At 42.3% G+C, this 17,866-nt stretch overlaps 1 protein-coding gene across 8 annotated transcripts in view; it reads right to left on the bottom strand.

Moving 5' to 3' along the window:
- Nucleotides 1-17,866, bottom strand: part of Ten-a (tenascin accessory) — a 482,645-nt gene that overhangs the window by 16,594 nt on the left and 448,185 nt on the right. For 7 of the 8 annotated variants that reach the window (XM_012360546.2, XM_067358589.1, XM_067358591.1 and 4 more), the window contains 7 exons: nt 12,603-12,722; nt 10,459-11,123; nt 10,139-10,352; nt 8,097-8,361; nt 6,815-6,945; nt 6,519-6,665; nt 5,969-6,176 (listed from right to left, as the gene is read on the bottom strand). In XM_012360546.2, the coding sequence (XP_012215969.1) occupies nt 5,969-6,176; nt 6,519-6,665; nt 6,815-6,945; nt 8,097-8,361; nt 10,139-10,352; nt 10,459-11,123; nt 12,603-12,722 (1,750 nt within the window). The remainder of the gene's footprint in view (nt 1-5,968; nt 6,177-6,518; nt 6,666-6,814; nt 6,946-8,096; nt 8,362-10,138; nt 10,353-10,458; nt 11,124-12,602; nt 12,723-17,866) is intronic. The other variant, XM_067358590.1, reaches the window with a different exon arrangement.

Raw genomic sequence — 17,866 nt, forward strand, 5'->3', positions numbered from 1 at the left:
CACTATAATTGTGCCGGTTTCGATCGCTGACCGTGCCGCTGTTTCAGGTGACCTGAGGATCAAACTACGCCATGGGGGTGGGCGCTGATCCTCCAAGTGCGAGCACAGCAAGGTGGCAGGCACAGTCGTCACTACTGTACGTCCAAACCCATAGTGAATGGTAAACAGAAAAAGAAAAACGGGTGATCCTCAAATGCACCGAGATCTCTAAAAGGCAGTCGTAGTCAACCTATATGCAGGTAACGGCAAACGTAAGAAGAGAACGTACACGCACGCGACGCGCACCTAACGCCGTAATCGAGCGTTACTCTTTTTCTTTCTTTTCTTTTGCCGCCGAATTTTACGAGCGAATGATCGTCGGCGACCATCACCCCCTTTCTTTGTTCTTTCATGTGTGAGACTTTTTCTCGATTTATCTTTTCTTTTTTTCTTCTCTCGCCGTCTCTTTTCCGTCGTTCTCGCGCGAACGAGGACGTCGAGGGCCGATCTCGGAGAAATACCAAGACGTGTATGAGAGATCGCGAGAATTTTCAGTCGAAACAATCACAGCAGATTAGTAAACGTTTCGTACGTACTCCGCGCCAGAAAGAAGCATCGTTAATAGTAGAGCGGGATTTTTTTGGGGTTAGACGGACGAGGGTGAAGCGGGAATTCGGTTCGGGTGCGGTCTGATCTTTTCGGTGGGTTTCGATTTCCTCGGATATCGGATAAAGACAGACACAGGGCGTTTTGGTGTCGGGTCATTGGCACATTTTAGACAGGTGATAATAGACGCAGACAAGGGACAAGGAGGGACGGTCCTTCAAGATCCATCATCTTGAACTGTACGGTGCCGATTAGCAATACCTGCCGATCCGTCGACAGAACAGAAAGTGGCATGTACACCTGTTAAATTATTATTCTCGTGTTCGTATCGTATATATATATATATGACAAGAAAAAAGGACGATATAATAAAAAGAACGCAACAGTCGTTCACGCAAGAGGCGCGCAATAAGGTCAGCGTTCGTGTAAAATGCTAGGACGTTCACTATAAGACAAGTTCGACAGGATGGTACATAAAGTGCAAGCCTGGCAAACACAAACAACACAAGACCAGGTTGGTAAGTACACGACTCGCAACATACTATTATGTATATCAGTCATGGCTAACGCATCTAAGGGACAAGAAGACAAGACATAACAGAAAGGGGAGACAACAATCTGACGACATATCACAGATAAACACAGAGACAATTCGTACGGTTGACTTTAATATACGTGAAGAGCTCTTCGCCCATGGACAGGGACTCGGATGATGCGTACAAGTGTATATTCGCAAAGTAAATGACGAAGCAATTTGGACAATTTTAGATACCGCGATCGAAAAGATTGGGAGCGCACAAAATTAGAGAAGTGGAGAATATTATTTCTAACATCTATTCGTTTCTTTTCTAATTAAACTTCACACTGGATCTATTTCCGCAGACTTTCTATAAACGGGAGTGCGCTCCACAAAGAGGATTTTGAAAAAAGTAGGTTACCGAATATTTGTTGTAAACTCGATATCGATGCCGGGAGGATTGTTTCTCGTTCGTATATTTTTTTCGAAAGTCCATGACGTTTTTATTTGCGAACATACATTCGACTATGTTTATAAAAATATGAACGGGAAACTCGACGAGAGATGCGCGCGCGCACGCGGGCGCTACCTCGAGCGGGATATAAACCGTGGCAAAAACCGTCGATGGCTCATCTCTCCTGTACGTATCAACGCGAGCGTGTGGCCATGGGGCGCGAAAGTGAATAAAGACAGATAGGTAGAGACAGGTTGAGATAGAGGTTGAGAGAGCGGACGAAGTAGAGCGGAGGTGGTGTCGGATGAGAAAGATGAAAGAGACAAATAAGCGAATTGTGATCAAACACTGGCAAAACGCAAATGGTCGTATAATGAGAAATGATAACAGGCTGTTATATGGGCGGCGTAGAGGGAAGATAGAAAGAGAGAGAGAGAGAGAGAGAGAGAGAGAAAGTGAAAGAGAAATAGACAGAACGAAACGTAGGAGAGTAATGACAGTAGGCAGGCTAAAAAGGTTCGATATATAAATACATATGTGTTACATATTAATGGGTCATACGAAAGACATGTAAGATGAATGGTACGAGCGAAACGAGCAATAGATGATACTTTGTTCTTTTTTTTTTTTTTTTCTTTTGGATAATGAACGATTAGCGAGAGCTTGAGCTGCAACTTACCGCGGTGTAAAGGAACTCCAGAACGTACTACGTGTGGGAAAAACCAACGAGAAGAAAGGGCGTTACCACGGTCACAGAACCCGCGTTTGCGGGCAAAAAACGGATGCACGTGCGCAGCATTGCGCGAGCAATCATCTCGCGAGCAATCGCCCCCCGGATGGCGATCTTTCAATATTTTTTTTTTTTTTTTTTTTTTTTGCGAACGCGATCGCGTGCGTCACCGACCGCGTGCGCATTAGCTATATCCGCCGATCATCGCGCGATCCGGGACCGGATGGCGCCCCGGCTTTTCCGTCTACGGCTCCGTTCCGGCACCGACTGGACCGGCACGGAGACCCCGCGAGTGCTCCTCGCAATGTTCCGCACGCCATTACAGAAACAATAGACGTAGACACACACTAATCAAGCGTACCCATCACACACGCGATCCTTCCAGTCACGCAACATGAACGCAGTCACTCTCGGACTCATTCAACATAGAGTGGTATACAGTGTGACAGACACAAGTTGGAAACTACGCACACACATATGTATATAATGATATATAGGACCCGGAAACACGAGCGGCGGAATAACCGGCCGTATGTTAATACGCAGCGTCACTTCGGCTGGGATGGTGCTCCATGACGCCGTCCTTGGCGCGGATACCCCGACGGAACGACCGAGGGAAACTCTTATCGGTTCGGTCTAACCGGGGGTCGAAAGGATCGCCCGGGCTGACAACGAGAGGAGATTCCATCGGCGTCGATCTAGGGTCCAGGCTAAGGGACGATCCTCGAATATTGATTACGCTGTCCGAGCAATGCCAGTCTGAATACCTGATTCACGGCGGAGCGCTTGTATTCCCGAGCATCTCTCTTTTCGTTCGGTGCGAATATGTTGAAAGAAAATAAAAATTGTGTTCGCACACAAGCAAGCAAATAAATTGCATGACGAGGTAAACTTAGAAATTTTAAAGACGAAAAAATGAGATATGTTTAAGAATAATTTATCCAAATCAATGAATCTTACTACACATCGACAAAATTTAAGATATCGAATTTAAGATATCTGGTAGAAATGGAATAATATTTTGTTATTTAAATTTAAATAAAATAATCTATAAAAATATTGAATGAAGAAATGAACAATAGCATTATTGAAATTAAAAAAAAAATAACTGCGCAAATTGGCTGTAAGTATACTCGGAAGAGTAATCAATATTCTAGTATTACGAGACGAAAATGGACAATGGACAAAAACAATACTCTAAATGTTCGATTTCTGAAACTCTTCAACGACAACATGGACCTTATTATACGCACCGTATACAAAGTTTCGTAGAGCAAAAAGAAGGAGACGGTACGAGAAATTTCAAACTTGTGTCTACCATATCTAGAAATACTTTTACGAATGGGCGAGTCACGGCGTTTGTGCTCTTTGACATCGATAAAAGCGTAGACTTTCACAGATAATTGCAAATTCTCGTTAAGAGAGTTTTGATCCGCCCGTCTGACTCAACCATTCGTACGCTTTATCTATGAACTCCTTTCTCGTAATCGCTTAACGAATTGGCCAGATTATTGGTGTCGAAAAGCAATTTTGAAAATGTAAATCTCTGTCCTTCCTTACACATGTTAGTTATATTGCGCGCAGGCCGAGTACTGTTACACTTTATAACGATAACGAACAGTGCCTAGAGTACATTAACGCGTGAGAAATAAATTAACTCATAAGGTAATACAAAAGCAAGTCTCTAGCATATTTATCGTTATGCAGACTTTCGTCGTTCAGTCCGTAAGCAGAACGGAGCCTTTCTTTTTTACGGTCTTCGGCTGTAGGGTGATTGGTAATCTGGTGATGGTAAAGGGCTACACATAGAGGATAAACACTAGACAAAATACACGATTCCCCCGAAGTGCCTGCGCGACTTCTTCCAGCTGAGTCGCATGCATATCGATAATCTCTTCTTCAGTGCCGAACAAAGGAAGAATAACAAAAAAGATTTATCGAAAAATAATTCTTACCTGAGTTAATTTTTTATTAAATTATATTCAATTTGTATAATATTTCTTAATCTCTTCGTCATATTATATTGCCTGGGATATCATTTCAATGATTTGATGTAAAATGTGATCATATGCTTGTCAATTGTTACATCAAATATACTGAAACTACCTCATGCAAATTCTAGCTATTTAATAATGAATCTTTTTCAGAATAATAACAAATGATATTTTCTTCGACATGATGTTAATGTATAGTATAAATAAATATAGATAAATATTATTGATTGCAAATATAACATGCATTTATTTATTTACCAGCGTATTTGTTAATAATTAATTTCCATTAAAATTATATAATATGAAATTTTATATCTTGCATGCGAGATTAATTAACAAAAAACCTTTGATTGGCAATGATTCCGAAGTGATCATCGATATTGGCATTCGGAGGAGGGAAAGGGGTGAAACACTAGGAAAAGGATGGTTAGGGGGTTGCAGGGTGTCACCCACCGGGGGCTCTCTTGATATTTCAGCTGTCACGGATGTGGATTCATGACGATTCGATCAAATTTTTGTAGCGTTCAATGGCCGCTCACGATGGGGGAAACATCAATTTAACAAATAATTAATCGCAATATTTCTATTTGAAAAATATTTGCGACGTTCGTTAGTAAACACCAATAGTTTCGACGTGTGACACGTTTAGTCGATAAAATGTTTTCATTGTTTTGTTCGTTATATAAAATAAAATCTATAAAATATCCCTACAATTTCTAAACTATTCACAGCCCGCTACTATTTTTTGCGACATTTATTATTACTTTGCTAACTTTTATTTGTTATTATTTTTAACCTGTTATGAAATATAAAAAAAAAACAACATTCAAATCGTTTTATAATGTGAAATTCACTATTTTACGTAGCTTGTGTAGTATTCATTTATAAAATGTATATTGCACAAACATGAAATTTATGTTACGCGTTCATAATAAATTATGATAAAATTGAAAACACGTTATACACGTTTAAAGCTGAAAATATATACATATATTTTGATTAACTTTATCCCGTCCACGTGAAATTATTGATGCGCGTTTGTTATGTATCATATAAACATTACATAAGAGAAAGATATAATAAATAAATATATGCCCCATCGTAAACTGTTACCACAGATTGAAACGCGTAAGTTATATAATTGTATTCATAACTCGATAACCGCGTGCAGCGTGACGCGATATATTATATTTTTGCACATTAAATTCGTCAGTCCTGTAAATTGCAATTTGGACATTAATAACGCTTTTTAGGACGTTCACTGCACATTTCGAAGACAAATTCACGGCGTGCCGTACCAAACAGAACGAAAGTGTTCAACCAAACACGATGATACGCGTATTTCTGGCTAACGATAAAAACGAGAAAAGTAATGCGCGGTCGCATGAAAGTCGTAAAAAGGCCAAACTATGACACGCAGCTATGCTATTTTATTTTCATTAAATGTTGTATGTGGAACGTTTACGATCGACCGAGTCGTTGCCGCGTTTATGTCCCCCTAAAGCGTTAATGTAAAAAAAAACACCGCATGTTGTCATTAAGTGCGGAAAATCTATTGTAAAGTTACGGCAGAAGAATGGCGAGTTCTCGGTCGCTCGAACGTTATTCTCACTTATATTATGAAAGTAAGAGACTAAGCGAATCTAATCCAAATTTTAATCCGTCTGAATGGAAATGATCGATCTTACCTTTCCGTGTACTCGTCCATGTGGGCGTAGCTCTGTACGCTGTTCTCCTCGACGAGAAACTTCACCCGCTGATAAAAGGACGCCGTGACGCTCGGAGGTTGTTTTCGCAGAAGAACGTCCACGGGATTATTACTAGCAAGGCACATGATATGCTCTGAACAAGCATGATGCGAGCAGCACTCGCTGTCAGAACAGTCACTCATGCCATCTAAGAAAGGTAGTTTGTTAGATATCTGCTGAAATACGTCTCGCTTTAGCTAAATTCTAATTTTTTTGTTTTAATAAATTCTATTTTTCTACTTCTACAACTTAAGAAAAAATTCATGGTGAGAATAATAAACAAGCTTAGTGTTTATTCCATATTTTGATGTTATATGCATTTATTGCATATTTTAATGCGTTTATATTTTCTTGTGCTAGTAATACGAGTATTATTTCAATAAATCTTTTGCTCACATATTTAGCAAGAGCAATATCTGTTTGGTGTAACGATTATTAATCAGCGATGATTTTAAGATTTAGCAATGATTAATATTACTTAAAAATTTACCTTCGTCATTATCACGGTAATCATCACATTCTAATTCAAGCCGTATGCTGCAATCCCTACCGGCCCAACCAGTCGAGCATTCACAACTGTATTCACCGTCCTGCAACGTGCAGAGTCCGTGGCGACTGCATCCATTTTCGCATCCGGCTATTTAAATAAAAAGGAAAGTAGATATTATTGAATCAATATTATTGAAAAATATTTGTTTCATATCGGAAAATTTATTATCAATGGCAAAATATATCTTCAAACGGAATAACGCACTTGTTCAAAATATAATTTGTTATTTTACGTACGTAATGTGCAGTGCCTTCCGTTCCATCCTTGACTGCACACACAGGTTCCGTTCTTGCATTGACCATGCTCGGCACAGCGTGCATCGCACGGTTTTTGATCGCATTTCGTTCCGGTCCAATCGTCGTGGCATCTGCAAGTAAGTATGCCTCATATCTTACCGATCGCGTGCTATGAATGTCAATAGCTACATTTTCATTTAATAACGGAAAAGGGCGAGGAACAACTGTCGTTCGGAGTGACTATTGACGCCGAGAAACACGGTCTTGTCATATTAATCGCCCGGCGATCTGTAAAATTACGCGAATGTTTCTAACAAGATTTGCTAAGCGTATTGCCGAACGTAAAATCGCTTCTCGCCGTTTATACCGGCCACAATAAAAAATGCGAGTTTGAACTCAGTTCCGAAGTTGTTCTGCCGCCGTACGGAACTTTTTGCACTTAGAGCCTCTTTTACGCCAGCTCCCGGGGATGGAACAGGCGGGGTGGACGAGAGGCGTCAGCTTTAGAATATGAGAAAGGAGATCCTCTCCCGCGTCCTTGATTCTGACAAAGGAAAGTAGAAAGGGACGAGGACGGTCCTTCGAGTTGTGATAAGTTGGCACCTCGTAAGACAGAGCCTTTTTCTCGCAATTTTTCACCTTTTTAGCCTCAACTTTTGTGTCTGCGATCCCGGTGAGCAATTTACTCATTTTTAGGCCATTCTTCGCCAACACCTATCCCACAATATTTCAACGTCCCGACAAAGCGTTACTCTTTCTCTCTCTCTCTCTCTCTCTCTTACGAGTCGCGCGAACGGATTACTATTAAACGCTCGCGACATACTTCCCATGTGCATTCGTCATTGAAAACTTTACGACATTTCAGTCTTACGATACGATATTAACCGGTAAATTATTCCAGCTGTAAAAGTTACGAAAAGCTCGTGCTCTTTTACTCTATAAAGCACGGAGTCGCGCGTAAATGGTCGCCACGTTCAAACAATTCCGCAAATCTCCCGTATTAAACAATGATCCCACGCGAGGTGCGGGCATCGCATGGGAAAGAGAACGAATCGAGGTCGCGTGGAATTCCTTTAATCCGAGAAAAACGACCGGGGCGTTGAGACACGCGTCACTTTCCTCGTTCAATCCCGGAGAGCGAGTGTTAGCTCTGCGCACGGCTAACCCAATTCCGGAATCCCGGTCGCAATGCTCACGGAGGACCCATAAAGGGCGCTAATATATATATAAAGGACAACGTGTATATGTGTGTATGCGCGCGTGTGTGTGTGTATATACTGACTTGCAACGGCCCCGCTCACAGGATCCGTGAGGTCCGCAGTCCAGGCCGCAACTCGGCTGTGAGCAATCGACCCCGGTCCAGTGCTCCTCGCAAACGCAGGCCGCAGATTCGAGGTCGTATGTCCCGTGATCGGAGCAGCCCGGCAAGCACTGGTACACCTGCTGGTCGACCTGATTGCACCGCTCGCCCTGCCAGCCGGCCTTGCAGTAACACTTGCCGGAGACACAGGCGCCGTGACCGCTGCAGTTAGGATCGGAACAGTCGGCTGAAAGTTGAAAGGGCGAAATTGAGTGCGCGATTAAGATCGTCGCGTTTTTACGGTTCGGCGCGGTTTGGAGTTTCCCCCGGAAAGGCTAAAACTTCCCGCTTGAGAACGCATCCACCCGGGGCATACTCCGTTCAGTTATCAGAGCCCTCTCCCGCTCTCTGCCCGTCACGCCCGGGCGCCGCTGATTGCGTCCATGGCATGGACGAATGGACCAACTTTTTAAATTATGGCATCGGAACAATTGCATTATTCCCGTGGATCCCACCTGCCCCGGGGAAATTATGAAACTTAATTCCAGAGCGCGTCCTCGGCGCGGTGGCGGCGGCGCCGTCGCGAGCCGCGTCCGCGCCGCGTTATACGCGGGGGCGCGAGAGATGAAGGAAATTCCTAGTGGATTCTTCTTGCATTATGCATGCGCGACGTTGATCGAATGAGATCATAGATTTGTTCGTTTTCATTAGAACTTGACAGGTGCGTTCGCGGGTCGGCCTCGTCACGGGAAACGCAGGGAAATTGAAGTGTGATACTATTAAACGTATTTAATTGATAGATGTAGAACGTTTCTCTATTTATAAAATACACGATATTTTTGTAAAAAAAAAAAAAAAAAGAAAATAATATAATTCTGTTTAATAAAAATAATATCGAAATATTGATTTTTATATCAGAATATAACAAACGCTTTTAACACATTAAAGTTGATTAATAAGCAACAAGAATAAATGGATTAAAAACTGAATGTAGAAATAAGGCACGAAGCGTCGCAATAAAATGTAACGACTGTCCTGTTTTAAGTGAAATCTTTGAAAGATGTAGCTCAGTCTTTCGATTGGAAGATTCGACGATTCTTAGGAACTCCGCCAGTTAGTCCTCATTTGCCATCTCGTCGCGACTGATGCAAATTCGTTCTACTCCTCGAATTTATCGTTCCTACGATTGGAGCTGACATATTCCACTGACGTGGAACTAATATCGTTTTCGTCTGCGTTTAGGAAAAAGCGACGGCCGAGCGTATCTCTAACGAGGACCGTGAGAATGTCAGAGACGAAGCGTCTCGTTCCCGGCGAATAATCTCGTCATTTATATCGTATGTCATTCAGCCCGGGGAGTTCCGAGAGTGCGAAATTATAACGTTATCGAACACAGCTGCGTGCCGCACGCAGCGCGCGCACGCCGCGTGTATTATTCAAATTTCCACGGAACAATATGAAACTAATTGTCGCGCCGAATTGGCACGGCTTGACCCATATGTAAATTTGGAGAACTCCGCGTGCATTAATTATAGGTTGTACACAGTCCAGCTATGTTCTCTACCGGCGGGGACACTGCATCGCTAATATCTTGAATCTCCCTGGATGGAGGGTCAGGACGTACGCTTAAATTATGGGAAAATTAATGGTGCTGTGACAAACATGAAGAAATAACGCCGCGAGGCAGAAATAGATGTTCGAGGTAAACGTTCCCGCTGGCAACTTCCGCTAAGCCGTTTTTAAAGCTGAAATATGCATCGTGACGTTACGCGCGTTTTCAGTGCAACGCTCGCGGACCGCGTTCGGAAATAATATTTTCAAATCTCGATGAATTAAAATCTACTGCTATTTTTATATTTTTTTTATTTTTCTTTTTTGTTTGTATAAGAAATATGTAGCAAATTCGAAACAATGTAATTGAATTCTTTTAAATTTCTTTACTTTTTATACACATTTCGTTACTTTTTTTTTTTATTTTTTTTTTTTTATTTTTTTTTTTTAAATTATGAGTGTTGTTAACTTACGTTCGTCGCAAAAAATGCCTTTCCAGCCGGGATTGCAGACACAGGATCCTCTAACGCACTGACCATGTTGATTGCAATCAGGAACTTGGCAGTCACCTAACGGTATGTCACACTCAGCGCCTTTCCAACCTTCTTCGCAGTGGCACATACCACCGCCGTATTGTCCATGAGAAGAGCATAAAACTGGGCACACGCTTTTGCTGCAATCAGCACCCTGCAAAATTTCACATTTTCTAGTTTCTAGTTTCAATAACGCATAATTATACAACACACTTACAGCATAATACAATTAATACAATTCTTATTTTGCAAGAACATACCTGATATCCATCTATGCAGTCGCACTTGCCAAGATAGCACGATCCTCGTCCGGAACAGTCATTTGGACACGTGGTGGACACACCTTCAGCTTCCGTTATGACCAAGGTGACCTTGTGAGGCTGCAGCTCGTCATTATATACGGACAGGAACCAGTCGCCGGTGTCAAAGTACTGCAGCAGACTAACGTTAACCGTGTTGAGTGGCTCTATAATGGTCCTCTTTACGAGTACATGCTGATAGGATATGACCGGTTGCATCGCACGCTCTATGTGAATGTCCTGTGAGCTGCCGGATTTCATAAAACTGACCGCTTCCGCGGTAACGTCCCTCTTCAATCTGTGGACTATCCTGCCACCCTTCACGAACTCTACGAAATCGTATTGCGTGACGCTGGGCGCGACGTTTCGCCTGCCATACACGGCGAAATTCGCACCCCATGGCAGAGTCAGATTCAGCCTGAGGAACGCCTGCTGCTTGTTGCGGAACTCGGTGTTCCAGAAGGTGTACGGCTGAATGACGGAGGAGTGCGCGACATTGTAGGCCTGTAGCTCCAGCACAGCCGGCCATTGCTGTGCAGACTGCTGAGTCTGCTGCGGATCGCTTTGCTGATCGTTGGCGCTGTCAGCGGCGCTCGAATGCTCCGCCGTACTCGTCGGCAAGGATTCTATAAAAAGAAAGAAAGTGCAAAGATGTAAAATACTGAATAGCATGCAATGATATACATTTGAAATAATTGCGAAAGTCAATTGAGAAAAGTTTGTGAAATTGTATCATAAAAAATCTAATTGTTTTATCACAGTAGCTTTTTTATGTGATTTTATGTGATTTAAGGGAAAAGAAGTACAAAACTCTTTACTTTTTTGTTTCGTACCACCTACATCATGATTACTTGTGCATCGTGCAATGATATACATGGAAACGTTAATCCTTTCGATTCGGAATACGTAAATATAAGTACTGTACGAAAACCGATAGCTATATTGAAGCAAATCGTACATGTAACACATATTTCGTCTAAAAAAGCGTTGTGTCGAGACATACATAACGTTTTATAACCTATAAATTTGGCCGATGATTGTTTCACCTGTTTAAATTATTGCTACATTTATCGAAAGGCTTAATTTTATCTTTATAATTAATCAATAATATTTCGCAAATTAGTTGTTCGAAATAAACAAGCTGGCGCTCACCAAAAATGTAAGAATCTCAATTCCTTTTCAAATGACGCTTCTTTCAATTCGCTGTTTTTCTACAGGAAGAAATTAATGGTAATGTCGTTTACAACCGTATCGATTACACCCCGAGTGATCCCGATCTAACAATAAGATGGAGCTAGTCGATGCGGCACAGTCACATGATCGTTCGGCCTTGGTACCATTAGACGGCCTTGGTACCGTTAGTTTAAATGGCCATACTACACGTGGTAATTTAAATGACCAGCTGATACCGCTAGTCACACATACGCACGTACACATACGCGCGCGCAATGGATTTTTAAAACGCTATAACTTGGCAAAAAATTGACGTAGCGACATGCGACAAAAAAGGATTTTCTCTGTTTCGCGTCGCGCACACGTTTATGCTCAGAATATATGCTCTTATCATGACATGTATATATGTATAAGTTGCATATAAAACGGTAAATTATGAAAAAAGAATATTATTATATGACAATGTTATAGAATACTTGTTTAATAAATAACATTTATATTTAGCTCGCGTTAAATTATTTTATCCATTAAAAGAAATAATAAGTTCAATGATTTATTGACTGCATAGCGGATATGTAAATGTATTAAACATAACAATAACAAACTGGAGAACAACAAGCTCCAGAGCAACGCGGTAATTCTTGTTCGCACTCCGAAAAATGCGGTTACTTTATCTCAAATACGCTGAATATGCTACGTTCTACGTACAATTTAATTGCTCAATTATCCTCTCGAATTGAAATGGCTAGTAAAATCTTTATAGCGAACGGCAATTAGATGCAGGCGACGATATAGTTTTTTAGTAAAAGCATGATATCGATGGCACGTTCATCCACTCACGCTTCCCAAGAGCAATTACTATGTGACGCTGTACGCGCGAGAGTATTTACATCATGCAGAGTGGATGCAAATTAATACCGCTTGATATTTACCTTCTGTGGGAATCTGCGTGGATATCGAATCGTGAATGTGTGCGTTTTCGTGAGTGACAGCCTTGATATCTTGAACCAGGATGCAGTTAGTACTGTCTATCGGGCGCATAGAGCTCACTGCTGAAAGTAAACAGAGTGTTTATTTAAAAATGAGTCTTATTTTCACTATTCCGACGCAATATGAAATCTTTTATGCATAATATTTACATTTATAAAATTAGATGTTTATATAGTTAGATAACAAAAATATTTATTATTAATCATTGCCATTACTATTATATCGTATTATTATTACTATTTGAAAATTCAACATTGTTAATATTCAAAGTGATTGTAATAATATTGGATATAGATAATTGAAAATGCATATTTATACGTTCCATTCAAAACACGATATGCGACCTCGCCTTCGAAAGCTTCTTTCGACAATTATGCGAACTTACATTACGCGCAGATAGCGCTCGTATATTTTAATAACTTTGAAGGAGAAAGGAAAAAAATCTATGTATGAAAGCCTTATATACAATTGCGTAGATAAATGTTATATGTGTAATATACGACCGGTATTCCAGGCAAAATAGCATCGCCATGCGACGCTTTTATAGCGTCAGGAATCAGGAACGGCTTTAGTCGAACGTCTGGGCGCAGCCTAATGGGTTCATAAATTCGAACAATCGCTTTCGAATTACGATGGCACACTAGATTTTCCATGACAATCCGACTTTTTTGCTCGAGTAACTTTTAAAGCGAGGTATTCAAGATATAAGACGTAATAAAGTCGGAGGTCTTACCCTCTCACGATTTGAACTACGAGTTGTATCGCGTATATGATATTGCCTTATCAGATCAAGAGTTTTGGATCAGCGCGCGTTACAGCGCCTTATTTGCTCGATATGCGATACGTCTTCTTTATACGCTCCAAGAAAATGTCGTGAATGTCCGACTTAATTCTTATTGCATTCAATTATCATAACGGACTATTTCGAGAAATACAGCGGAGGTATTTAATCCTAAGCAATATAATTTGAGATCCAATTAAGTTGATGCGCTATATTGGCAGTTATTTCGAGTTTCAGGCATTAATTTATATTAATGTTTTCTGAGCGATAAGTACAAGTTCGTTGAATTTAAACGCCATGATAAATTTGGCAATAAAACCCTTATCCGCGGCAGGATATTGCGGTTTAATTAATTATCTGTCTCGTGCGCCGCGAGCGCCACGAATTAATTACGCGGTTTAACGAGAGTTTTTAAAAAGAGGCAGAAGCCCCGGCAATGCAACCCCCGCCTAACGACCTCTTGGCTTATCAACGCAACAAAACATCGATAACGCATAATTGAATTTGCGTGTTATTGCCGCGCGGGTGATTTGACAAATCGCGATTCGCCGATATACTCGGGCGCCGATATTTAATGGACGCATTTTCACCCTCCCGCGATTTATTGTATCGTGAATTGTATAAGCTTTCTGTCGTGATAATGGCACTCATTATCGCACACGTTCGTGCGCTATTTCTAGTGGAATTGCCGTTGTCGTGTATTGTTATTATAATATATTATCCCTCTGCAGCTTCTTCACAAACATACCGCGGGTAAATATCCTGTCGCATGAAATCAAAATCATATATGAGACATCAACAATATTTAGCTTTTACATAAAAGGAATCGAGCGTCAGTCGACAATTTTAATTTCAACAAATGCAAATTGATATTTAATCCCACGAATAGCCTCTGTAATCATGTCAAAATTGTCTCTCGTAGAAAATTCTCCCCTCTATAGCTGATAGTCCTTGACAAGTTTCTTCGAGATAAGGAAGCTGCACGGTACGTCGGGTGAGGAATATAGGAGCGCGTATACACGTAAAAGTTTTCGCACACAGAAACGCGTTTTAACGCGTACCGATACGAGCGACCGTGTACAGACATACACATACGTACGCACGTCAGCTCGGAGATAGGCGAAATGACCGGAAAAGAGCGACTATTCCTTCGGGATCGACGTTGCCTGGCCGCCATGTAACTATCGCTGAAATTGAGTTGCAGTGAACTGTGAATGACCTTATTTCGCGTATACGCCAGTCAGCGTGGCATCGTTTTCGTTCTCGCTTCACGTCGTCGCAGCTCAGCAATCCAACTTCCACATATCATATGTACCTATATACTCGGTGTCGCAGAAGTCGCGCACTCGCTTTGGAACATCCAATAATCAAAATAAAGAAAAAAGAAAAATATTTTATACCGAAGATAAAAAGATTTCATGTCAAAACAATATGATACATCTCGCTTTTCTAATAAAATTTAAACATAAACTTTACTTTGATATTGTAATACTGTAGCTGTTTGCTTCTCAAATATTTAACACTAAAAATTGGGAACCTTAAATTTTATATTAGACGAGACTGTAGTTTGTGTGAAACTTCTAATTTAATTTGCCGGCAGAGTTGCGATTTTTTTAACATCCTGTACATTTATTTACAAGGACAATACCGCGAAACAAAGTCATCTTAAAATCCAATCCCAATCCAATATATAAAGAGGAACCGTCAGGTTTCGATGATGAGCTACCGGAAATTTAAAATGGCTGTAATGCGAGCTACGGAAGGGGTCGTTGCTCCGCCGCCTATCCCTTTGCCTTTTACGGGGGATGGAAAAGGCGAGCGCGACTGTGAAGGACAGCGGGCACGTTCACGGGGCGCGCAAAGGAACAACTTTTTCAATTATATACCCCCGGATCGATAGAGCGATTCATTCCCGAGAATGATTCCCGGATTATCGTAGGATTATCCCGCCGCCACCCCGGCCGGTCCGTTCCGCCGCCCACTTCCGCTCGTACGTTATAATGAAATGTTTACAATCGATCCGTCTACCCTTTCGTTCCGATCCGCCGAAGCGTGAGTCCAGACACGACAGCGTTATCGAGCCGTCTACAATGTCGCTATTATTGACGAGTTAACTACTAATGGCGCAGTAACAATGTTTCTTTTCGCAGTAGGAAACAAACGGATGGATTGAAGCATGTTTTTTAATAACGGACACTCGATTAAACACGGAGAAATTATTACTTCAATGTCGAGATGCCAACGCTGCAGTTTTTCATTAATGAGCTTTAACAAATATTATGTTCCGAACATTATTCTGAAAATTAAATGTCAGAAATGACCGAAGGATGACATTCAAAAATTTCGAATGTGTTAAAAAAAATGGATAAACTGTTTCCGAATTTTTCTTTCAGCTCTAGGCTCGCCTATCGCGAGCGATTGCCGCGAGAGCGGTTCGTTGTTATAAATAAGAGCGGGAAAGGGATCCGAGAGTAAGAAGTGAGCTGTCGTGAAACGATTCTAGCCCTGTGAGAGCCGGGAGCGAGCGAGCAGGCATACGTCAAATCGCTGAAAAGCAAGGCAACTCGTGTGCACGCAAAATCTGTGTGTTTCGAAGCGAAGCGGAAAGATGAAACGAAAAGGAAGGGTTCGCGTAGGATCGCTATGTGTACGCGCGCGCTCACTTGTGTGCAGAGGAGTAGAGACAGACCTGTAGCGACCGTAAAAGACGCGGAGAGGATAACGCGAGACCGGCTGTGGGGTAGTTCGGATGCAATAGCAAACAGGCAGATTGGATTCCAGACTCGATTTACTGGAATGCAGAAATAACAGCTGGCGAGCGGCCTCCTCGAGGCCGATAGAACCGACTTTGCAATCCTTTCCCCCCCTTCTCCCCCCCCCCCACAGGTCTCTTACTCTTCTCGCGACACGCAGGAACGGGAGAAGGAAGAAGAATATGGACGCCCGAGTCGGCGGGGCAGTTCCGTGAGGGAGCGCGGGATGGATCCGGGGGGCAGGCGGGTGCGGGAGGGTGTTATATAGATTCGCGGGACACAATGCAGCCCCGGCCACTCGTATTCTTCCCTTCGTCCGGCAAATCCCCTTTAGTCCCGGTGACTCCGGATGATAAAGTCTAATACGCTCGCGAGACAGACCTTGACCGTCGTTTCGGTTTGCTCGGATCTTCGGATCTCTCGCGGAATGCAAAAAAAGCACTCTCCTCGAAGATTCGGCTAGCGGTGGAAAGGGAGGGGTGGAGGGGGGGGGGCGAGAAGGGAAGGAGATAGGTTCCTTTCTGTTGCGCGCTGATAACAGGCGGGCATTAATTCCCCTAATCGGACCCGGCGCCGTAGAGATGCAGCGATCTTCAACCCCGTTTGCGCGTATCTTCAGCCTCGCACCTCGTTGACCCCCCGCATTAGCATAACAGACCGAAGCGACAGAGCAAAGCCATTTTCCGAGTCCTTTTTGCAACAATATGCCCAACGTGTCGCGCCGATGTGTTTTCTTTTTTTTTTCTTTCTTTTCTTTATATTCACGGCTGATCTTAACAACGCAAATCAACGAGAACGATTTATCCCTGTCGAGAGTCCGTTAATGGAGCAACGGCTAGAGTATCGTCGTTTAGCTTCAGTAAGATTTCATGTCTACATACATCGCGGGGGTTTCGCTGTTGATTATTTATGTAACAAAGTTTGCCAATGTTAGCCATCGGGTGTACCGGCGTAGTGCGCCGTTAGTTGCACAGCTATCGATTTGTGCGTCAGGTAGGCCATTGCCCTGCGAAATGCCCGATTCGTTTAGCAAAGACAAACAGCTCTAATTTCTGATCATTCGCTTTTCAGCGAACAGAATCAAATCCGGCAAAATTTCACATTAATAACACTTGAGATGTTAAATATATGCGACCATTATTGCCGAAATGAATGTCCCTCTTTGTTTTCCGCGGCATCCCGTTGCCAGACGAATTATTATTTGGATGGGAAGGCGTGCCTATCGATTCGTACTCAAGTGCGTTCATCCTTCCTTCCCGTCCCTTTGACGCGTTACGGCAGTTCTCAGCTACGAGCATTATGAGTGAAACGCACCCCGTGCCATTGAAACGCTTCCTCGCTATCGGCGGGCAATATTTTTGCCTCTCCCCAACCGGATGGAGGCAACCGCTCCGTGCTAAATGAACCATTACGCTAGGCAGCGACGCTACGCCGTACCTACGCTTCCTACGGAAGATCCGGACTTCCGCCGTTAAACAGTATTTAATTTTTCCGAAGGCGACGTATCGTTCCACCCGATTGCGTTTCCCGTAGAATGTGCGGATTCCGTTCTCCCCGGATGTGGTAATAATAATTAGTGTTGAAATTTTTTCGAAGCTAATGTACCGCCTATTTCACGATTCATCGCCGATTGCGTTTTGCGCTAAGCAAAAATGCGTGGATTCTATTCTGT

This window comes from Linepithema humile, chromosome 7, assembly GCF_040581485.1.
Source record: "Linepithema humile isolate Giens D197 chromosome 7, Lhum_UNIL_v1.0, whole genome shotgun sequence".
NCBI lineage: Eukaryota > Metazoa > Arthropoda > Insecta > Hymenoptera > Formicidae > Linepithema > Linepithema humile.